General features: G+C 53.8%; 1 protein-coding gene across 3 annotated transcripts; it reads right to left on the bottom strand.

Moving 5' to 3' along the window:
* Window positions 1-440: 440 nt before the first annotated feature.
* Window positions 441-18,421, bottom strand: SUN2 (Sad1 and UNC84 domain containing 2). 3 transcript variants are annotated; one of them, XM_084751197.1, is made up of 18 exons: window positions 18,201-18,421; window positions 15,422-15,583; window positions 14,552-14,742; window positions 14,246-14,386; window positions 13,414-13,509; window positions 13,021-13,114; window positions 11,398-11,477; window positions 9,701-9,828; window positions 6,736-6,990; window positions 6,125-6,202; window positions 5,706-5,749; window positions 5,074-5,239; window positions 4,546-4,767; window positions 4,186-4,270; window positions 3,413-3,528; window positions 3,153-3,320; window positions 2,845-2,937; window positions 441-1,892 (listed from the first exon to the last, which is right to left on the bottom strand). In XM_084751197.1, exons 2-18 carry the CDS (start codon window positions 15,544-15,546, stop codon window positions 1,779-1,781), a joined length of 2,196 nt encoding a protein of 731 aa, XP_084607323.1. In that variant the 5' UTR covers window positions 15,547-15,583; window positions 18,201-18,421; the 3' UTR covers window positions 441-1,778. The 3 variants fall into 3 exon arrangements, with proteins under 3 accessions (XP_084607323.1, XP_084607324.1, XP_084607325.1); XM_084751198.1 differs by having other exon boundaries at window positions 11,398-11,471; XM_084751199.1 differs by having other exon boundaries at window positions 15,422-15,571.
* Window positions 18,422-23,946: the final 5,525 nt, after the last annotated feature.

Below are 23,946 nucleotides of genomic sequence, written 5' to 3'. Positions count from 1 at the left end.
AGAGACAGGAAAGTCCTCCACAGAGGTGCGTTTTTTTTGTTTGTTTGTTTTGTTTTTCAAAACAGGGTTTCTCTGTGTAACATCCCTAGCTGTCCTGGACTTGCTCTGTAGACCAGGCTGGCCTCGAGCTCACAGGGATCTGCCTGACTCCCTCCCAAGTGCTAGGATAAAAGGTGTGCGCTACTGCACCTTGCCCACACAGGTGTTCTGGAAGCTCCTAAAGTCATCTCATTCTCTTCTGCCAGCCCCTAAATCCAGGAGCACTGCAGTAGACCTTAGCTGGGGTTCAAGTTCATCACAGTGGGTTTTGACCAGAGGCCTGTGCTGCTGAGCATTAGAACTGGGCCTTTGGGTGCAGTGGTTTGGCTGAGAACTCAGTCCCTTGTATCCCCTAAAACAGCTGAGTCGCTGTGACAGCCAGAAAAAAAAAGGACAATCCATTGATCCTGGGCATCCTTTATTTTTTTTTTTGCATAGGCATAAATTAGACTCTAGAGAGGTTTGTTTTTGTTTTGTTTTTAGAAAGAATCAACAGTGCAGCATTTTTGACAGGAGAGCGCAAAACAAGTCCCGAGGACAGGGCTGTACAGGTCCCCATTTCGCCAGAATACTTAGCCAGCCTTGGCCTGCAGCTCCCTGGGCCCCTTCCATAGGCCCCTCTCAGAGGCCAGGACCTAGAAACAGTACCAGCTGGCGCCCCTCAGAATGGGGCGAGGAATCAAGCCTGTAGCTTTTCAGTTAAAAAAACAAACAAACAAACAAAACCAAAAAACCACAGACCTTGAGAATTCTATATATAATACAGCAGGGTTGTTCAGTCTAAAAGCCTCTTCCCTTCCCCACACAAGGTAACTTGCCAGGCTCCCTCCCAGCCCCCATCAACTGCCCCCATAGAGAAGGAGCCAGAAAGGAAACAATCTAAGAGCTGAGAGCCCCAGGAAGTTGCTTTAGAGCCGACAGGCCCCTCACTGGGGTCTCATTAGATGGGGTGGGATAGTGTAGCCCCCTCCACCTGAGACCTTGAACCACCCCTGGCTATTGGCACTGGACCAGGAGAACCCACACAAAGTCATCTCTTCACTCTTCTAGACTACCCTGATAGAACAGCCCCAAAGACAGGCCGAGGTTCTCCCCTCCCTGGGCACTGGAAAGCTTGCTGTGGAGCACAGGCAGGACGCAGCAGGAATGGAGCAGAGTAGGCTCCACATCAGGAGAAAAAGCAATGGTCCCCAGCACTGCCCAGCCCCCAGAAGCACACAGGAAACGCCAGGGGCCCTGTGGGTCATGGCACCTGCCACACTGGAGGAGTACAGCAGCCTCCGAGTCCTTCACCAGGCACCTGCCAGGGACAACCCCAGCTGCACAGTGCTAAGCACTGTCCTAAAAGGCCACAAGACCCCCAGCTCACCTCCCTGGGACTCTGGCTTGGCATGTCCATGGCTTTGGCACCTACCAGGAGCTCCCTGGTGTCAGTCTCTCCACCAAATATAGTCTCGCTTCCTGACTCCCAGTACCCCGAAGTATTCTACATATATACACCCTGGTAGGCACCTAGCTCTAGGGAGAGGACGGAGAAAGCACGGGAGCCTGTGGGCGACCTGGAGGCGCTTGGCTGTGCAGGGAATCCTACACGTGCTGCCTCTTCGCTCTCCTGGAAGTCAGCACTATCAAGCATGTGCGGGTAGTGGTGGGGTGCTGTGCACCTACTCTCAGCAGGGGTAGCTGCTGGGAAGAGTGAGCCTCCCAGATGGCTAGCAGCAGGCACAGGCCTCAGAGGGCTAGTGGGCAGGCTCTCCATGCACCCGGAAGCGGTAGATACACGTATACTCAGGGTGGCCCCAGTTGGTCAGGATCCGAAGCTCCACGACTTGGTATGTGGCCATCTTAGGGGCCTAGGCAGAAAAGAGGAGTTCAGTGTCACTGTCCCTTGACATCTCACCAACAGAGAAGGTGGTGGGGTGGGAAAGAGCCACTCCAGCAGTCAGATGTCTCCTGCCCCGGGCCTCAAAACAAAAAACTGAATTTCTAAAGTTTCTGTCTATTTCCTGGAACAAAGTTTTCCAGGCCAAAGGCCCTCGGGGAAGACTTTAGGGTTCCTAGGGCCACTACCCACAAGCCAGCCCTTGGTCTGAGTGTGAACAGTCTGTATCAGAGAGCAGCACCAGTGAATTCACTCCCAGTCACGGTTAGCCCTGTCAGTTTGCTTTTTCTCAGGTGTCTAGCCTGTGCTCTGCTTAAAGCTATAGTCTTACTGGCAAAGAGCTGCCTCAGTCAAGAGCACTGGCTACTTTTCTATGTAATACAGGTTCAGTTCCCAGCATGCATATGGCAACTCGTAATCGTCTGTAACTCTGGCTCCAAGGGATCCAAAGCCCTCTTCTGGCCTCCTGGACCACCACAATAAATGCCTGGTACACAGACACATATACAAGCAAAATCCTCATCTAGAAAAAAAACAATTAAAATGAAATGAGCTACATACATAGCTCCAAAATCTGCCTCTAACAGACCTAGGAGATCTGATATGACTTCTATTTAAGCCACAGGCCCTGCCTGAGACCCTGGCTGACTGCAGCCTGGTCATCTGGAATACCCTTCACAGTTACATCCTTGTCACAACCCTTCCTCAGTAAAGCTCGCTTCAGCCAGCACCTGCTTAGGAAGCTCTGGGTGCTACTATATCTGTCACTGACAGGAGGGACATCTCTACACTAGACCCTGAGGTAACCAGGGTGGGAAGACAGGTCCATCCCTGAACCCTGTGTCCAGCAGTGCAAGTTCTGGGCGATGTCTGCTGTTGGCTGGGAGTGTGAGGGGCCACCCCACAGGCACACGGTGCTGTACCTGGAAATAGAAGGTCTGGATAGGCTCCCCATCCTGGTCATAGGTAAATGTGCCAAGACGCGTCCCTTCCTGCTGCAGGTCTTCATCGAAGCCCTGCAGAAAAGCATGCAGGGATGTGGAAGAGTCAGGGAGGGCCACCTCACTCACACCTTGGTGTCTCACTGCAGCCTCAGACAGCCGTGCTGAAGGGCCAGGTCTCTTCCTGGCTCTCCCCTTTTAAATGCACTAACTCTCTCAGTGCCAGAGCCACCACAGTGTGATTCTCAGCAAAGACACCCCCACCACCCCAACACAGATCAGGTACTCACAAAGATGGCAAAGTCTTTGGGAGCACTGGAGATAGTGCTGTTGGGTGACAAGGCCTTGGGTACGTGCTCTAAGGTGACAGCTGTGGGACGGATGCGAGCAGAGAGGCGGACCACTGCAAAGCCCTGGGGTCCCTGGAAGGCCCAGCAGTTGCCTGGGTGCACATCTGGCTGGATGGGGGGGAAGCATGTCAGAACAGGGCCTGTAATCCAGCTCTGGCTGGCTGAGATAGGGCATCCCCCACTGTGCTCAGACTGCCCACCTGGAGAATGACCCGTGGTGACTGGGAGTGGTACCACAAGGGGATGCCGAAGAGGCTGAGGAGGGCCGTCTTTGTCTCGTAAGTCTCAGAACACCGGGTGCTGATAACACTGGCACCTGTTAGAAAGTTTTCAAAATGGTGAGCCAGGTGTGGTGGCTCGGGGGAGGCAGAAGAAGGTGGAGCTCTGTGAGTTTGAGGCCAGCCTGGTCTACAAAGCAAGTCCAGGATAGCTAGGGCTTTTACACAGAGAAACTCTGTCTCGAGAAACCAAAATAAATAAATAAAATTACAGTGGGAGCCGGGTATGGTGGCGTACACCTTTAATCCCAGTACTTGGGGGAGGCAGAGGCAGGCGGATCACTGTCAGTTCAAGGCCAGCCTGGTTTACAAAGTGAGTCCAGGACAGCCAAGATAACATAGAGAAATCCTATCTACAAAAACAAAAGCAAAACCACAAACAAACAAAGAACTTATAGTTGGGAGGCCCAATACGCTCAAGTAGTTCCAGGGCTGAAGAGGCAGCCAGGGAAGAGACTGCCACTGCCTGTCTCTAAGAGCATGGGGACCAGCACCTCAGGCCCAGCCCTTAGCTCTAACCCAGACTCACAGGGTCTCTCCCAGCCAGTGATCCATCCGCTCAGTACCTCATGGCTTCCCTCAGCCATCCCTGGCCTTGGTTGGGAGTCTAGGCTGGGTGTCTGGTTGCCTGGTGTACTTGGGGCCTAGCTAGAGTAAGGACTAAGATAAGGCAGAGTGATGAAGGCAGCACACACCTCCTGATTCTAGGGCGTAGTCCACCATTCCAATACGGTCCTCGCTGTAGCGCTGCAGGGCCTGCTTGACGATCCGGTGCACTTGCTAAAAACATGCCCCCAGCAGACGGTTAGGATGTGAATGGGGCACTGGCACTGCATGTGTGTCCATGGACTGACCCTGCTAGACTGGCACAGGTGGTGCCCATGCAGGTTTGTACACACCCACCACCCACACTAGGCCCAGAACATACACCCGCACCTCCAGCCAGGAGGCTCCATCACGTATGTCCTAGAACACACGGAGAGCTGGCAGTGGGAGCCTGACCACTCTACAGCATCCAGGGTAGAAAGTGCTTTGGTAGGGAAGTCGCCCCTTACCTCCTCTGTCACCCCAACCACGCCTTCTCTCTGCAGTGTCTGTCCCAGAGAAGCAGCAGCCTCCCGGGCCGACCTGCCCTGCATGTCAGCCATGTTGGCAAGGATCTTGCTTTCCAGCTCCTGCAGCTGAGCCTGCATCTCGTCTCTCTGTAGGAGCCCGCTGCGGGCACCCCTGTCTCGGAGAAGGAACTGACTGATCCAGTCTGGGAACTGGGATTCCACCTAGGGACAAGGACAGTGTCACTCAGAAGCTGGAAGCAATGGTGGCAGGGGCTGCTATGGTAGAGTAGGTGGGCTGTGGCTGGGGGAGGAAGCAGAGCCGGAGGCTGAGGCTGGGAAGTACACCCCAAGGAACAGTGACCAGGAACAGGAAGCATTCCCACAGAGCCCAGGCCTGCATCTGTCCAGCTGTGAATGTCCCTCCAGAATGACAGGCCAGGGACACTGCTCCAGATGACCCCACTCCTCCCCAGGTGGGTGGCCTCAGAGGAAGAATGTTCGGCAAGGCTCTGGGTATTTCCTACTCACATCAGCCCTGGCAGCCTGGATCTTCTGTGGCAGAAGTCCCACCTCATCTGCCACTGAGTTCTGCTTCAGAGTCAGGGCCGCCAGCTCTTGCCGCAGGCTGGCTAGCTGGGCTTCCAGCCGTCCCAGCTCCTTCACAGAGCTCTCCTGGAAGGCCTCCTGGGTCATCCTAGTGCCAGAGGGAGGGAAGCAGGTAAGGCCATGCTGAGGAGAGGGAAGAGGGCCCCCCTGACAGACTCCTGCCATTGTGTGAAGGAGCAGGGCTGCCCTTGGAGTCTGGCAGCAGAACACAGCTGAGGAGCTTGTGATCTAGCCTGCTGTCTTAGAGCTAATACCCTGGCCCGATTCCCTTTAGCTGGGGAGTGCCCAATTCACACAGCCTCCCATGCATTCACAGCTTGGTCATGGGGGCCGAAGGTACACCAGCCCACAGCACACGAAAAAGGCCAGCCAGCCCACAAGCTCCAGGCTCACTGCAGTGCCTGGCCTGCCATTCCCAGTCCTCACCAACCTGCCCTGTACCTTAGAGGCTGCAGCCAGGGTCCTAAGCTAAGCTGCAGCCACCGTTTCCCCAAGGGCCCAGGCAGAGCCCTGATGGGGTGGAGAGCAGGCCTTGGCCAGATGGCAGCCATTACCTTTGCCACTCTGTCTTCAGCTGTTGGACCCGAGCTTCAGACTCCTGGGAGCAGGAAGAAGGGACAAAGACAAGACATGGTGAGTATAGAGAAATCTGAGGGCCTGTTCTACATGGGAGACCCTTGCCTCAGGGTCTCCAGCGCATTCAGCAGAGATCAAACCACATAGGTCCTGTGAGTCTTGCCCCTTCTCACTCACTGGCACCTACGTAAGGTTATGTTCACTGAGCGTAAACACACCCAACCCACTACCATCCTTGCCCCATGCACATCCCCGGGGCTGCTGTGGAGCATGAGTTGAGCCCTTGGAGAAGGCATGTGATTACCCCTCATACTCAACACCCCAGCAGTACCCATGGAAGAACCAAGGACAGTTTGGGTTAGAGCACCAGTGCGGGGCTTCATGGCTGCCCGCTGACCTGAGAGGCCTGGACTATCTTCTTGAAGAGGTCTTCTGAGTCCTGGTGATGCTCTGCCCTCAGGGTAGCCAGTTCTTCCTGCCAGACATGAGGAGGAAACTCAAGTCTTTGTGTTTGTTTTTTGGGTGTTTTTTTGTTTTGTTTTGCTTTGAGACAGCATCTCTTTCTGTAGTCCTGACTGTCCTAAAACTTGCTCTGTAGACCTGGCTGGCCTCAAACTCACAGTGTTCTGCTTGCCTCTGCTTCCCAAGTGCTGGGATTAAAGGTGTGCGCCACCACACCCTAAGAGCCTGAGGCTTGACAGCTGCCCTATGGAGGAACATTTGTGACCAGGACGTGGCCTAACTGGGCTGCTGGGGTTTTAACTTGCAGGTTTCAGTTCCTGGCCTTATGCTACGAGCTCTAAAATACAAGGACACTTTACTGGTGCCAGGCAATGTGCCAGGCACTCCCACTGTGGTAATGGATCTTTCCCATGTTGACAGGGTACCTGGCAAGTGACCCTATAGGACACACTACTGTCTCCCTCGTGCCCTGTGGGGCCTCCTACACCCCACATGTGCACTGTCAGGGATGTGCAGTCCCACACCCAGGCAGCACTGTTGCCTCACCTGGATGCGAGCCGCCGTGTTCCTGCGCAAGTCCTCCTTCAGGGCAGCCTCACGGCGGCTCACCAACCCTTCTAGGAGAGACAGGGTATCCTCATGGCTCAGACCATTGCCACCTCCATGGCCAGCAGCCCCCTGCCGCAGCTCCAGGCGTTCCAGCCGTATGGCCTCCTTCTGCCAGTTGGAGGAAAACTCAGCAGCAAGAGCTTCCAGGCGCCGTTCGAGGGAGTGCACCCGGGAGAGGAGCCGCTGCTCAGCCTGGTGGGGCCAGAGGGAAAGAACAGAGCTGTGGGCCCAGAGGAGCCTGCCACAGGCTTCTTGAGCGTGGCCACTTAAACAGTGAGTGCACGCCTTTAACCCCAGCATTTGGGAGGCAGAGGCGGGTGGAACTCTTGAGTTTGAGGCCAGCCTGGTCTACATAGTGAGTTCCAGGACAGCCAGGACTGCACAGTGAGACTCTAGGGGGTGGGGAGCAAAACTAGCTGGGCATGGCTAGTGGCTACAGCATGTGACAGGCAATTCCTGGTGTATGCTACACACACACACACACACACACACACACACACACACACACAGGAGGCAAAGGTGGTTGGGAGAGGGAGTCTGAAGACAAGGACTGGCCAGGAAATTTACTGGCCACAGGATGGTCACAGGGGCCCAGCTGGGCAGCCTCCACTCCATGTCATGAGCTGTAGAGGGTGGGGGAGGGTCTTTTGGCTTTCAAGTGCTTTTGCTCTTCCACATAGATGACTACACCAAAGGAGGAAATGCTTCGAAAGCTTTGGTTTTTTCCTCCTTTAAATGAATGCCCTAGCTGGGCAGTGGTGGCACACGCCTTTAATCCCAGCACTCGGGAGGCAGAGGCAGGCGGATCGCTGTGAGGCCAACCTGGTCTACAAAGCCAGTCCAGGACAGTCAAGGCTACACAGAGAAACCCTGTCTCGAAGGAAAAAAAAGCCTAAATGAATGCCCTACAGAGAAGACCCTACAATTCGGACCCAGGGTGGCATCTGATACTGTGTCATGAATTCTGAGGACTGTTATTGGCCAAACAACCAAATCTTTGCCAAGGGAAATTACAAAATGCAATCTACCAACTGGCCCTTAAAGGGCAAAGGTCGTTGGGGCAGAGGTCTCAGGCTGTAGACATTGCTCTAAACATGCTTGCATGGTTCAGAAGGCAGCAAACCCAGAACCCTATTCCCAGCCCGCCCTACCCTGGCCCTGCAATCACCTCTCCAAACCAGCTGTCTTCCCTGGGGTCTCTAAGCAAGCAGAGGCAGGCTGAGCTCTGTTGCTGGCCTTGCTTCCCCTGTTCACATGAAAGTGGCCCAAGACTGAGGTGCACCTCACCTCTTCAAGGACTGATTTTAAAAGGAGTTTGCAGATGGCTGGCTATGCCGTCATTTTAAGAAACAAGATGTTCCTTGCTGGAACGTGTGGTTTAAACTCTGGCAAGCTTAATTCAGCAGATACAAGGCTCAAGTCACCAGAGGATCAAGATGGGGGAGGCTGTTTGTTTTCTTGGGAAAGGGTCTCATTCTTAGTCCAGACTATCCTGCGGTTTACTATGTAGCCCAGGCTAGCTGCTTACTATGTAGCCCAGGCTAGCTGCAAACACACATGGTGATTCTCCAGCCTTAGCCTCCCAAGTGCGAGGACTACAGGTATGAGCCACTATGCCCTGCTAGTACAGAGAGGTTTGTGTGCATGCCATGTTCATGTGTGTGGTGTATGCAAGTGTGTGTGCACATGTATGTGCAACAGAGGTTGATGTAAGATGTCTCCCTCTATGGCTCTCCACCTTATTTTTTGAGGCGCGCTCTCTCAGGGAACCTGGAGCTCACTGTTTTAGCTGGCAAGCCCTGGGGATCCACCTGACCCCACCCCCTACCCCAGCACTAGGATTACAGGCATGCACTAGTTGTACAGGAGACTTGAACTCAGGTGTCATACTCACATGGCAAGCACATTGTGCACTGATCCAGCAACCCCTGCCCTGGGACAGAGTTTTTGGCAACATGTTTTTTTTTTCTTTTAAATTTATACATATACATGTGTGCTTATGTGCCTGCATGCCAAAAGAGGGCAGCAGATCTCATTGTAGACATGTGGTTTCTGGGAATTGAACTCAGGACCTTTGGAAGAGCAGCCAATGCTCTTAACCTCTGAGCCATGTCTCCAGCTCCGGTGACCTGTATTTGTACTACACTCTGGTTGTATGTTCACTTGTCACCCTCCATTGGCTCCAGGCCCCTGGAGAGCACAGCTTGGACCCACCCCAATCTAAGACACTGACCACTGTCTCCCATGCCCATGTCTGCAGCCGCTGCAGGAGCCATGCCTGCTTGAGGGCCTTCTCTCGCCTCGCCTTGCCTCCCTCTCCTTGAATCTGCTCTGGCCCTGATACTTGCTTCCCCAGGTCCTACCCCGTCTGGCTTATTTCCCCCTCCTAGAACACAGATGAGCTGGTATGGGAGCAAGTGAGCCCTGCCTAGCTTGACAGGTGAACAAAGCCTGTGGGGCCACTTGCCCTGTAAGGACCTAGGGCAGCGCCCACTAAACAACTAGCGCAGCCTGTCCTGGCACAGGCCAGAGGGCCCACTGGTCCCTCCAGACTCTCAGGTACTACATACTTGAAGTCTTAAGCTTTAAGTTTAAGTTGGGGGAGGGGTGGGAGGTGCCTGATCAGGATGTTACACAAAGAGGCCCATGCCAATATGGAGAAATCACACTGAAAAGCAGCAAGGCCGTTTGCCAGCCCCTTCCTTCTGCTTTTTGAAGAGGCACATAACTTTTGGGTTGTTGAGTTGTGTTTAAAGGAAAGTTAGTGCCCCACCCACCCACCCCCATGACCTCCAACATCCAGGAAAGGGTGATGTAGTTTTGCAGCCTTGGGTGAACTGAGGTGCCTCCTGCCAAGTCAGGCCGGAGAAGGCTGCGCCTCACCCTCAGTACCCCGACTCACCTGGAAGTGCGAGGAGGCATCTCTGGATTTCCACGCCTCGGGTGGCCGCCTACTCTCCTCTGCTGCCCACCAGGAGGCCACAGCCGGTTGCAATGTCTGCAGCCCCAAGGGGTAAAAATACCAAGCACCTAGACACAGGGAGAGAGTGCTTACAGTCTTCTCAGGCGTGGCCTGTGTTACTCAGTGTGAGTCCTGCCCTACCAGAGGTGGAAATGACACCCTCACACTCACAGCACCCTCTGGGTTCCTTCCCTCATTTGGCAGATGGACTTGGGATAAAGCATCTTTCTTTACCAGTTGCAGGTTCTCAGGGGTTGACCCCAGGCCTCTGCAAACAGTCCCCTGGGGAGCTTTGACAACGACTAGCATTGGCTGCCCTGTCCAGCAGAAGGTCTAGCTGGGTCCGGTGGCCATGTGTGAGGGAGTGGGCTTAGCAGCTCCCCTGCTCTGCCCGATGCCGACCCTGGGCATCTGCATGGGAACACAGTGCCCGCTTCAAGGTGGGACTCAGAGGGCCCAGGATCAGGGCCAAGACTGCAGCACAGAGAATGAGAGTGCCTGACTTCACATTCACCACTTACAGGCCACAGACAGGGAGAGGAAGGAAGTGTACACAGCCACTAGGTTTGAAATTCCAAGTGGACATGGCCACAAAAATGCTCCCTCAGCACATCTGGGGCCTCTCTACTCACTCCTCCATGTGCCCTGGCTATGATGCTGGCTCTGTCAACCCCATGAGGAAAGGGTGAAGCTCAGATTGAGCTGTGTGTAACACCTGGGAAAGTGCTGTCAGGATAAACACTACACTATCGTGAGTAATAAAATAATTATTATGTTAAGGGTGATGCCCAGTTTCCACTGGGTATGAACAGGTTGTTCTTGTAACAGGAAACCAACATTTGGGAAAATGTCCTATCCTCTTACTAATAAAAACAAGTACACTGGGTGGTGGTGGCTGCTGTGCATGCCTTTAGTCCTAGCACTTGGGAGGCTGAGGCAGGCGACTCTGTAACTTCAAGGTTTTCAGAGTAAGTTCTAGGACAAGCCAGAGCTATACTGCAAAATGTAAAAAAAAAAAAAAAAAAAAAAAAAAAAAAGCATTGCTGCTGCAAGCAATGAAAGTGAGGAGCCTGGGACTACACAGCCAATTCCTGTGCAACAGGAAACTCAGTGAAATTGTCCAGTAAGAAGTGGAACACAGGAGGCAAAGATGACAAGAAGGTTCTGTGACAGGCAGCAGGAGGCAGAGCTGTGGGTAGGCGGCTCTTACTGTCCCAACCAGAGCCTTTCTGGCTATTTCAGAGCTTCTGGCTTGAAGGCAGCCAAAGGTTTCACTTGATCTTGTAAAAACAATCCACTCACACACACTCTGTCCTGATTTGGAATAGAGGAAAATAGCTGCTCCTAATAATAGCTCTGAGTTCTTGTTTGCTACCCAGAAAGTGGCTATCCAGGGGCGTGTTCCTCCCAGAGGCGCCCTGTGCTATAGCAAGAACAAGGTCAGGAGATGAGGCATAGCCCCTCTACCCTGGGACACTGTTGGAAGGGCAGCCTGGGTCAGTAGAGGCTGTGGGGCGGGCTTGGGGGAGTGGGGAAATCAGGCCCAGGGTTCTGCCTGGTCCACTGGATCAATGTCAGCCCCACGTCTGCCACACCCTACCCCTGCCCTAGCGTCCCTGCCCTCCATCCCTGCTCACCGTAGGTCAGACCAGTCAGGAGGAGCAGGAGCAGGAGGAACCACAGGAAAGTCTTCAGGTTCAGTGGGAAGTGCCTGGACCTCAAGAGGGCAGACAAAAGGCAGACATCAGTGGGATCTGGGCCTCCATGCTCCACTCAGTCTCTTGGGACTTTTCTAGAATTCTAAACTAGAGTTTGGGCTTCTCATGGGACCTGGACCAGACTAGGTACCTGTAGATCCTAAGAGTTATAGGGAAATTTTGGTTGTATGAGTTTTTAAAACTTACTTTTTAAAGATTTATTTATTTATTATACATACAGTGCTCTGCCTACATGTACACCTGCAAGCCAGAAGAGGGCATTAGAGCACATTATAGATGGTTGTGAGACACAATGTGGTTGCTGGGAATTGAAGTCAGGATCTTTGAAAGAGCAGACAGTGCTCTTAACTACTGAGCCATCTCTCCAGCCCATAAAAACTTATTTTTGCCAAGCGTGGTAGTGCATGCCTTTAATCCCAGCACTCGGGAGGTAGAGGCTGGCAGACCACTGTGAGTTGGAGGCCAGCCTAGTCTACAAAGTGAGTCCAGGACAGCCAAGGCTATACAGAGAAACCGTCTTGAAAAAAGCAAAAAACAAACAAAAAAAATGTATTTTCAATTGTGTTTATGTGTGTGGTGTATGTATGTGTGTATGTGCTATGTGTGTATGTGTGTGGTGTGTGTATGTGTGTGCTATGTGTGTATGTGTGTGGTGTGTGTATGTGTGTGCTATGTGTGTATGTGTGTGCACATATGTATAGATGAGTGCAGGTGCTTTCAGAGTCCAGTAGAGAGCACTGGGCCCCCTAGAACTGAAGTTACACACTGCTGTGAGTCACCGCGTGGGTGCTAGGAATTGAATTCAAGCCCTCTGGAAGGCTGCCAGTGCTCTGAGCTGCCAAGCCCTCTGGAAGGCCTGCCAGTGCTCTGAGCTGCTGAGCCGTCAGCTGCCGAGCCGTCTTCTCATAGCCACACACACTTAGAGTTTTTGAGACAGGGTCTTAATAGGTAGCCCAGGCTGACCTGGCCTCCCCATGTAGCTCAGGCTAGCTACAGACTCTCAGTTCTCCTGACTGATTCCTGGCTCTCTCAGGTTCTTTGGTGACTGTCCCTCTTTCCAACAGCACTAGCCACGCTCTGTGACCTGGACTTGGCAGAGGTGCCTGACCTCCTGGTTTAGTCTTTATTCTCTGCCCAACGGACACAGTCCTTAACCTCCATCCTGTTGGTTTGGGAACTTGGGGAATGGCTCTACAACATCCTCATACATGAGCAGGAACCCCTGGAATGTAGCCTGTCACGGGCTTCCCGAGAACCCGTCTTTTGTGTTAGCACCTCACGGTTTGTCAGTGGGAACTAAGGCACCCTTTCTGTGAGGATTGGAATTGCCTGGGCTGGATGACACTTGCTTCTTAGGAAGGATGCAGGGTGTCCCAGAGTACTGCTGGGAGGGTTCTCAACCGGGAGGGAGAAGCTGCCTAACCCAAAACCTACATGTAGCCAGGGGCACCTACAGGGAATGGTGGACCACATTCAGGCTTAGATGCTCTAGCAAGCCCTGTGGTACCAGGTCTTTCCGATTCACCATCCAACCTCACTCACCTGGTTAAGACGAAGACATCCAGGAGGGAGGCAGCGGTCGTCAGGCGGTACCAGGTGGTGCCAACCCACCAGTACAGAAGACCAAAGAGCCGGCCTGAAAAGTGGCCATTAAGCCGAAGACTTGGTCATATTTTAGCACATGGCCCTTTCCTCATTTGCATTCTTTCCTGGCCAACCCCTGCCAAGCTTCCTTTGCTCTACTCCACAGTGACCCCTTTCCCTTACCCAGTCTTCCTATACCCCAGCCAAGTCTGCTGTGGCTCCCGCTCAGGCCTGCTAGGGGGTTGCCCACAGCCCTTCGCTCCCAGTGGTTGTCCTCACACAAGCCTTTCCCAACTGTAGCCTGGGTGCCCAGGCACAGACACAGTAACAAGTGACACAGCCAGCACCCACCTGGAAAAGTGACCAGAGTCCAGACAAAGGAGCCCGCCCGAGATGCTGCACTCCTTATCCCAGCCCCTGAACCATGCTGGTCAGAGTCCGTGTAGCCTGCAGGGAAGGGGAGGCAAACAAACTCAGCTCCTCACCAGCACAGATTTCTCCAAGCCTCACATGTGGAACCTAATTTCTCCTTGAGTGCAAGCCACCCATGCTCAGCCCAGAGTGTCAGACTAGCCCAGCACACACTAGGTCAAGGAATCCTTGTGAAGGGACAGGATGGAAGTTTCCAGCATCCTAGACTGAACCTAGGACCTGTGCTGGCTCGAGCACTGTGACTCTGAGCTGAGTCCCCAGGCCCTGACATTTCATTTCCCTTTTGCACCTTGCTGACAATCTCTAGGCAGACGCTTAGAACCAAGGGAATCCCTCCTGCACGTAACGGAAATGACAGAGTACTGACCATTCTTGAGCCCCAGGTTAAAGTGCCCAAAACAGTAGTGTGGTTCTGGTCATTGGCAGACCACAGGAGGAGGGTCCTACAGACACACAGTCCTAGTGAGGGACAGCTTGGACCAGGAGGGAGAGCTTTGATACAGACACCCAGTAAGGTGTGCACAGGTGTGAACACAGACACACACACACACACATATACACATGAGAGAGAGAGAGAGAGAGAGAACAAGAACTACACAAGGCCAATGTTTGCTAGGCAAATTCTCTAGCTCTCAGGGAAGCTGTGACGTGCCCATGGCACGTGAGGTTACCTCACACTGTCAGGGTGCCCCTTGCCCTTGGTTCCCTGTAGCCCTAGAACCCACACACGGGATAACGAGGCAGAACCCACCTGCAAAGTCATCTTCTGAAGAATAGCCTGAGGAAGAGCCGAAAAAGTCCTCTGAGCCCTTGCTCTCGGTGGTGAGCCCGTTGGCTTTGCTGCTCTCGGAACCACCTGTGCCTCTCCTCCTCCTCCCCCGCAGGTCCCCACCTGGCAGGAGACAGGGGCTCTGATGAGCTCCCACAGCCTCCACCTTGGTGGGCCTGGGGCTGACAGGGATGCTCCAAGGAGCATCCCCCTGAGGGGCCTCTTGGGAACACCAAGAGGGCAGGAATTTGGAGACCAGGTCTCAGGAGGGAGATCTGGGGTACTCACTCCAATAGGGCTCACTGTGTAGGCGGTCATCCAGGAGGGCGCTCCTGGCGAGGGAAGCGGCCCGCGGGCTGCCTATGTAGGACTCCCGAACCACAGACTCGCTGTAGTAGGAGGTGTGGGAGTCAGAGGTGGGGCCCAGCTGTGGAGCTGGGGACAGGCGCTTCATGTTGCTGGACTTCCTCTTCAAAGTCCTGTGGGACAGCCACGAGGGCAGAGGCAGGGAAGTGAGCCCAGCCAGGAAGGGAAAGCCAACAGCCTTGCTTTGCGTGGGGAGGCCTTGTTGCCAGGCGACCAACAACCCATCTACTTCTACTTCCATCGCAGGTACTTACTGCTCAGCTCCTAGGATCTGTCGCTGAATCCCACCAGAGATGCTCATCACTTAGAGACAGTGCCAGCATCCGACCCAAGTTCCTAACTTCAAAGCCAGATCTTTTCCCATGTTCCCAAGTGGGACTAGGCGTTTCCATTAGCCTACTGAAAAATCCGGACAAACCTGACCTGGCCTCCTAGACCTAACCAGAGCCTCAAGGGTTCACGGATGACAAGGTGCTGTTTCCCTGAGCGCCCTGTGGCCCTACAGATGGTGAGATGTGAAAGTGTGGGCCTGGGAAGGTGGCTGGACTGCCACACCCATCCACAGTCACTGCTGTGAGCCCATCTTACAGCCGTGGTGTTTCCTGCCTGGCCTCCCCACTTCCTGTTCACTAAACCTGAGGCTGGGTGGCCTCTGCTAACAGCGGATGCAGAAGGCAGCATTCTGGGCCCTGCATCCTTACAGGTGTGAAGAGAGGCAGACCTCTCTCGACCAAGCAACTCATCTCCATCCACAAAAGCAGCCAAAGAAAGAGCGGCTGGCTCTTTCCCTACCTGAGAGGACTGTCTTTAAACAGGGTGCTTTGGCTTCCGGCCACAGAGCTTGCACCGCTGCTGCTGCTGCCGCCGTCATTGTCATCCTGGGAGTAGCGCGTGAGGCGCTGGCTTCGTCTTGACATGGTGGGGCAGGATGGGGACCCTCTCCTGAAGGGGAGACTTGGGGGGGGGGAAGAGAGATGCTGGCACGCCCTTGCTGCAGAGACTAGATGCCCTGTGCACTCAGGAAAACAGTCCTGCGACATGGGGCATCCCTCTCCACTCACCCCTGGCTGCCTTGGGGTTTACTCAGGACTCAGGGAGTCTCTTCTGTGGCCCTTTTCATAAGGGTTCCTAACGTATAGGTTGCTTGTCTTTATCCTCCTTGGCACTGAGTTCTGTGGGAGCCAGAATTGAGCCTTTGCTCAACCTCTAAGGTACAGCAGAGACTGACTCTTGACAGGTACTGGGGTGTGCCTTCTCTCGAGTTGTCCAGCTTCACACACCCACTGCTCCCCTTCCATGGGGGGACATTTTCCTTTCCTTTTTAAATTATTTATTTTTATGTGCATTGGTGTCTTTCCTGCATGTACGTCTGTGCGTGAGGGTGTTGTATCCCCGGAACTAGAATTACAGACAGTTCTGAAGCATCAGAGAGAGAGAGAGAGAGAGAGAGAGAGAGAGTGTGTGTGTGTGTGTGTGTGTGTGTGTATGTATGTGTGTGTGTATGTGTGTGTGTGTATGTGTGTGTGTATGTGTGTGTGTATGTGTGTGTGTGTATGTGTGTGTGTGTGTGTGCGCGTGTGCTAGGATTTGAACCTGGGTCCTCTGGAAGAGCAGCCAGTGCTCTTAACCTCTGAGCCTTCCCTCCACACCCCCTCCTTTCTTTCCTTTCAGCCACAATCACTGGTGTGCAGCCCCAGCGGCATCCCGATTGCAGAAACCCTTCCCACCTACACTGTCATTGTACTGTAACATCTTGATGTGACTATGACAATGATAAATGACCACTGGCTGCCTGGCTCTTTGCCTACCCACTAATGACCCTGGCACAAGCAAGGTGGCCATCATCACCCATTTACAGAGAGGAACCTGGGACACTAGGCTGTGGCTGGGAGGCAGGTCCCTCTGCTTAGACCTGACAGGCTGCAAGGCCTGGACACTTGCACTCCATCCAAAGGTTTGCAAGTTGTCTGGGGACGTGTTACAGCTCCAGGTAACATACTCTTGGAACCCGGCTGCAAACTGCGAGGCTATGCGGCCTGTTACACAACGAATATTTGTTAACGGAGGAGGAAGCGGAAGGTGGAACTGCGGTGAGTGTGGTGTTACGGTCAGTCTGGCCTACGGGACAGTCAAGACGTGGGGTGGGGGGTGAAACTGACAAGAAGGCCAAGGTGAAAAGACCTGGCCAGGGACAGCCTTGCACCACACGAGAGAAGGTAAATGAATCTTTCAGAGCTTTCAAATCTCAGATTACCAACAAGTGAGTGAGTCTCGGAGCCTAGGCTAGCAAGGATTACAAAACAAGCTCAGCTACTTGAGTTCCCCGGATCTTTGTATCTCTGTATACTTTGTATCACTTCTGATATTCCTGATGGACACTGACCTCCCAGCCGTGAGAACCAGACTTAAACCGGGACCACACAAACCAGAAGGCCAGGTTTATCCAGCTAGAAAGACAAGTAGCCTCCTGTCCGGGCTAACTGGCATCTTCCCAGGTGGGATGCCCGTCTGGCATCCTTCACTCACTACAGGTTAGTAAAGGGATCAACCCATAGTAGCCAAAGCAGGAAGTTGGCCTGGGTCCTGGGTTGTATTCCAGTCCTTATATGGTAGCTCCACCCACGACTGTCGCCCCCACCTGACAGCTCCAGAGGCCCACACCCTCCTCTTCTTAACCCCTGTCCCGCTGCCGCCGCACATGAAGCCTTTGCCAGGGGGGAAAACAATGCAACATGTTTATACAGTATCCACGCTGCCCTTGGCAAGGATCTAGCCATTTTGGGGAGGTGGGGAGCTGAACACTGCCAGCGTGCCACCTCCCAGCACCCCCAGAGCTGTATGAGCTGTAGCTTTCGTACTTCATCCTGTTGTCACAAAATAGTTTACCACAGCGGCCATCCAGGTTTCACAAGATGACAAAGGTCTACAGTGTGGCAAGCCGCTAGGATAGACACTCCTTCACCCAGCCAACAGTTACAAAACCCTCAACTGAAAACGTCCTTTCCTACTTCAGAGTATTCATTACAACCGAGATATGACCCCTGTCTTGGGGAATCTTATATGTGACATTTCCACACCCTAGGAAAAAGTGTTCCAGGCGCTCACCCTCCATCCTGTCTCTAAGTCACACCCCTGCGCGCCGCGAGGGCTTTGTTTTGGTTTGGTTGGGTTAGGCTGTTTTGGAACAGAGCTAAATGGGCCTCCCCCCTCCCCCTCCCCCCTCCCCCCTCCCGCCCCCGAACTGTGACAGGCGGCGGTGGCGCAGGCTGAGAACTTCCAATGCCAGGACTTGGCCTGTGGCACTGCCCTGGGCCGGTTTGGGGCGGCTGGGTCTTGGCTGCCCTCCTCTCGGGAGGCTACTGGGGAAGTCCCGCCTGGGGACAGCGCCCTCCCCATGACCGGGATGCGTCAGGGCGCCGGCCGGCGGGTGGCCCTGGGCGTGCGCCGGGTAGCAGGAACTGGAGTGGTCCGGCTTGGCAGTTCAAGGAGGCGTAGGCCCGCACTTCGGCCAGACCGCGATCCGGGTCAGCGGGCGCCGGGCCGTGGGAGGCGGGCCCACCCCGTCCCTTACCTTGCGTGGCTCTTCCCGCGTCGGGGTCCCCGGGGCGGTGCCGCGAGCTGGGCCGAGTCGGGCCCGAGTCTAGGGCTGCGACTCACGCGGAGCGGAGACGCGGGACGGCGCGGGGTGGGTGGACGGACAATGCGGCCGGCGGAGGCCCGCGCTGCGCGAGTGGGGCAGGGCGGTGCGCGCGTGGCCGAGTGTGTATGTGTGCGCCTGTCAGTCAACGCTGACAGCCCGCAACTCATTGGCCGGGCCCAGCTGGCCCGCCCCGCCCTCCGTCGCCGCCCATTGGCTGATTTGAACACAAAGGCTCCGGCTCGGCCCGCCCTCCGCGTGGGCCTTGTAGTCCGCGCGTGGGAGGTGGGGGCTAGCGCCACCCCCGGGCTGTGAGACCTGAACATACCCTCGCCCACCCCTGCCCACGCGCGCCCAGGGGTCACAAGGCTTTAGGTAGTGGTGTACACAAGATGTCAGTGGGAATTAGCCCCGGGAAGGGTCCCTGTCCCGAGGCCGAAGGTAGGTGCGTGGATGGTTTGGACACTTGCTACTTCTGGGCGGGTCTGCCCCTTTTAAGAGAAGGAAACAGATTCGTAGAAGTTTTCTGTTTCTTGTGTAGAGCCACCCAGAGGTGAAATTGAGATTAGAAGATTAATACTGTTTTGTTTGTTTTTTGGTTTTACGAGACAGGGTTTCTCCGTGGAGCCCTAGCGGTCCTGGACTCACTCTGTAGACCAGGCTGGCCTCGAACTCACAGAGATCCCGCCTGCCTCTACCTCTAGCATTAAAGGCATGCGCCACCACACCCGGCACTATTGTTTCATTTTAAGGTTGGATTTTGTGTTCCAGGATGGACAGGATAGTACCCAAATTTCAGAACCACCGATTTTTGTTGTTTGTTTGTTTGTTTGTTTTTGCTTTTCGAGAAAAATTTTTACTGTGTAACGGCCCTGGCTGCCCTAGAACTCACTTTGTAGACCTGGCTGGCCTCGAACTCGGAGATCCGCCTACCTCAGTACTGAGGTTAAAGGCTTGTGCCACCATGTCCAGCCAGAAACCCCAAGTTTTACAGAAGCTTTTCTATTTTAAGAAGCGTGCCATCCGCAACCCATGGTAATAGAAGTTAGGGCTGACCACACATCCTTCCCTCCCCCTGGAATAAATGCCTGATTCCCTGTCATCCAATGCCCCCCACAAACGAAGCAGCAGGTTCGGCTGTGACAGGACACATGCGTGCAGTCTTTTGGGTTTTTGTGTGTGTGTGTGTGTGTGTTTGTTTGTTTGCTTGCTTGCTTTGTTGTTGTTGCTGTTGGTTTTTCGAGGCAGGGTTTCTCTGTGTAGCCTTGGCTGTCCTGAACTCCCTTTGTAGACCAGGCTGGCCTTGAACTCACAGCGATCCACCGGCCTCTGCCTCCCAAGTGCTAGGATTAAAGGCGTCCAGGCTAGAGGAGGGACGCTTAACTCCCTGCTCTGTCCAAGCTCACACCAAGGAGACCTCCAGTGTGCAGCATGCTTCTTTTGCTCCCAGGTGCTGCTCTGTGGCTCACTGGCTCGTGCCCATGGGCTGGCTGCAGGCAAGCTCTCCGGGTGTGGTAGGCCGCCACACATGAGCAGGTGCTAATCCTGGGTTCTGTGATTGGAGCCTGAATGGAAGAGCTTCTCAGAAATGATTAAAGGTTTTGGAGGGAGATGATCCAGGATTATCAGGGGCCTTGTGACTAGAATTCTTTTCGGGAGAAGGCAGGGCTAGGGGAAAGGGGGCAGTATGACCTCAGAGGCCCAGAGTGGAGGGAATCTGACCAACACTAGAAACCAGAAAGGACGAGGAATGGACTCCCTCTGGAGCGAGTAATTGGGCCCTGCCACATCTGGATAATGGATGGATTCCTGATAGATCACACACTTCAAGTCTCCAGAACTTGGGGGGGGGGGGCTGGGGGGGAGTACATTTCTGTCACTCTAAGTCACCAAGTTTGTAGCCATTTGTCATAGCCTCTGTAGGAAATGAATGTGGGGATTTAGGGAACTCTTTGCCTTTGGTATTCCACGCTCTCGCGCTTGTGCTGGGATCCTTACCGTCCGTCTCCTGACCATTGTCACCACAGCCCCTATCAGGCCTTCAAGATAGCTTACAAACCTGTGTCCCCTTCATTTCTGCCTCTTGCCACCCCTCCGTCCCTTCTGGAGAAATCTGTCATTCATAAGGCAGCCTTCTCTCTGCCACCCTTGGGTCCTCGTTACTTTGTTTTTTCTCTCATCATTCCAATGTTGGGGGGGGGTTGCCCCAAGAACAGGAGGATCACAGAGGACATGGCCATGAGAGTCGGGCCACATTTTGACTTTTTTTGTTTGTTTTTTTTTTTCGAGACAGTGTTTCTGTGTGTAGCGCTGGCTGTCCTGGACTTGCTTTGTAGACCAGGCTGACCTTGAACTCATAGAGATCCACCTGCCTCTGCTTCCCAGAGTGCTGGGATTACAGGTGTGCACCATCGTGCCCGGCCACATTCTGACTTTTTGTCCTTTTTTTCATTTCTTTTCTTTTCTTTTTTTAACTCTAGTGGTGCCTTCCCTCATATTATAGCTCCATGATTGGAGCACAAGGGCCTGGGTTCCATCTCCAGCTCTAGAAAAATAAAGTTATGTTTCTACCCATGTGGCTATAAAGATGATACTTTATTATTATGTGTAATAGTTTTCTTTCTTTTTAAATTTTATTTATTTTTTTAATGTACACTGGTGTTCTGGCTGCATGTATGTCTGTGTGAGGGTGTCAGATCCCCTGGAACAGGAGTTACAGACAGTTGTGAGCTGCCATGTGGGTGCTGGGAATTGAAATCAAGTCCTCTGGAAGAGCAGCCAGTGCTCTTAACTGCTGAGCCATCTCTCCAGCCCCAGTTTTCTTGATTTAAAGAAATCAACATGTACTTGATGTTCTGGTTTGGTTCTCTGTTGCTGTGATAAAACACTGGCAAAAGCAACTTAAAGGAGGAAAAGGCTTCTTTGCCTCACACATCCGTGGTAGTCCATCACTGAGGGAAGTCAGGGCAGGAGCTGAGGCAGGAGCAAAAGCAGGGACCATAAAGAGATGCTGCTTCCTGGTGTGTTCCCCATGGGTTCCCTCAGATTGCATTCTTTTGGGGGGGGGGCGTTTTTTGGTTTTTTTGTTTTGTTTTATGTTTGTTTTTTAAGACAGGGTTTCTCTGTGTAGCCTTGATTGTCCTGGACTCACTTTGTAGACCAGGTTGGCCTCGAACTCACAGCGATCCACCTGCCTCTGCCTCCCGAGTGCTGGGATTAAAGGCATGTGTGCCACCCCCACCTGGCTTCAGATTGCATTCTTATACTACCCAGGACTGCCTGGATAGAGACAGTGCTGCCCACAGTGGGCCCGCCCACATCAATTATCAATCAAGAAACTCCCCCTTCAGACTTGCCTACAGGCTAATCTGATGGAGGCGGTTCTTTACCTGAGGGGTCCCTCATCCCAGATACGTTTAGGTTTGTGTCAAATTGGCAGAAACTAACCAGTGTGGTTGATGAAGCTGCCTGCACGAGACATACCAAGAGTGAGTTAGAGCTCAGTGGGGTGAGCCAAAGACTACACCGCCCCCACCACAGGACCGTGGGACAGTCCCTGGCTACTGGGCCCCTTCTTCTCCAGGAGAGTGTGGGAGAAGGTCCACTGCAGTGGGACGCTGGTGGGACAGCGTCAAGGACTCTATTACTCTGATGTAGGCCAAGTGTCCTGCTTGCTCACCCAGGGCAAGTCACGTAACCTCTCTGAACCGTTTCCTCTTTTTATAAAACACAAATAATAAGTCGTTCTGTTTGCCACAGCAAGTGACTGTGGCCTTGAAGAAGTTAATAAGGCCTTCTGGACTCTGCTGCCTCCCCGTGAGGTCAGGCGAGGAGAACAGCAAAGACTTCAATGCACAGGCATTGTGGGGCAGACACAGGGCCCTCAGTTCGTCCTTGACCTGCAGCCAAGGCTGGGGGCTTCCCTTGGTACACCCCACGTGGTGGTGGAACGAGCTATGTGACTCTGCCTACTCCATGGCGAGTGACAAGTGCTCAGTGCTCTTGTGGGAAGCCCCCTCACCTCTGTGCAACCAAGGCCACCTCCACATCTCCCCGTCCCACGTCAGCATCAGCCGGCAGTCGGGGTGTTGGCGTCTGTCATTTAACCATCACAGGCCGACTTGGCAGGGCGGGGACTTTCATGTCATGTTTTCTGGGTACACGAACAGGTTTGGCAGCTATCAGAGGGTGGCAACTCCTGAGAAACTGGTGCCCCCAAGTCCCAGGGGCTGTTTCTCTGCCTCCTTTGGGATCTGACGTGGGATGTGGCTGTACCCCGCCCAACCCTGACATGGTACCCACAGGCTCTTTGATCCAACAAATTGAAGAGTCTGTTAACAGAGGCCAGCCCAGTAAAGCTGTTTTATGGAAGGAGTCTGGTTGGAGGAGAGAGAGGCATGGGGGTACATGTGACAGTAGGTCAGGGGTGTGAGTCTCTGACTGAGGTGGACACTCCCAGGCACACAGCAGTTGGCCTAGACTCTTTGGAATGACCATGTCTTCATCGCCTCTGACCCCGACGCCTAATACAGTGTCTGGCGTCTAATAAATGCTCACTAAGCACACCTTCTAGAACTTCGGTCACATGACTTCCTGGCACAGCCTTCAGGTGGCCTTGGATGCAGAGTGCCCCCGCCCCCAACTCTTGACCCCCGTGGGCCTCAGTTGCACTCCCAGAGCCTTGCCCAAGGTGTCTCTGAAGGCTAAGGCCTTGCCCGGGTTGGGCTGGGGCCTGGCTTGTCCTGCCAATCATTCAGCGACAGGTTCCTGGGTGTCTCCCCTGACACTTCCCGACTCACGTTGCCAGGCAGAGCTGCAGCTTCCATGCTTGCTCCCACACGCTGCACGTCCCTCTATCCCTGTGCCCCTTGCCCTCTGTCCTGGGATGGGCCCTAGAGGAATGGCCTGCACGGACTGACCACCCAGAAGGACGGCGGGGGCGGGCCTAGGCTCCTTGAACATGGCTGTATAGGTCAGAACGCAGGTGTTTGTCCCATGGCTATGGGAGGCCGTTCTTCTGACGTAAACAGAAGCTGCTGCAGCTGCCGCAGTGACATTACTGACCCAGTGCTTCAGAAATCTGGCCCGTGACTCAGACACTCCTGAAGAACAAGTGGGTATGTTGTTTAACTTTTGTCGACCTTGATGTTCCCATCTGAACAATGGGTGTGTAAATGATGTGTGGACCACAGGGAAGGCTCTATCAGTGGTGGGGTTGGCATTCAGTTTTGTTTGTTTCGTTTTGTCTCCTTTTTTGAGACAGGGTTTCTCTGTGTAGCCTTGGCTGTCCTGGAACTCACTCTGTAGACCAGGCTGGCCTCGGACTCACAGAGATCCACCTGCCTCTGCCTCCCCTAGTGCTGAGATTATAGGCGTGCACCACCGTGCCTGGCTTGGTGCTCATTTTTAATGAATGCCTGCTTATTTTTAGCAGCAGCAGTCATTGCAGGCCTGCTCTGGTGCTGTCAGGCAGGACAGGGCATGAGGCTGTAGGGATGAGCTTTGACCAGATGCAGCACATCATAGCCCGACATAAGTCCCAGGTGGGTCCCAGGCCACAGCAAGCCCCATAACCAAGTCCTGAGTATGACTTCAACAGCATATGTGTTTTGTTTTTTTAAGTTCTCCCCCACGGCTAGGAAGATGGTCAGCCAGTGAAGTACTTGCTTTGCAAGCATAA

The sequence above is a fragment of the Acomys minous genome (genome assembly GCF_964271855.1).
Source record: "Acomys minous genome assembly, chromosome: 12".
NCBI lineage: Eukaryota > Metazoa > Chordata > Mammalia > Rodentia > Muridae > Acomys > Acomys minous.
This window is presented reverse-complemented; position numbering and strand designations above follow the sequence as displayed.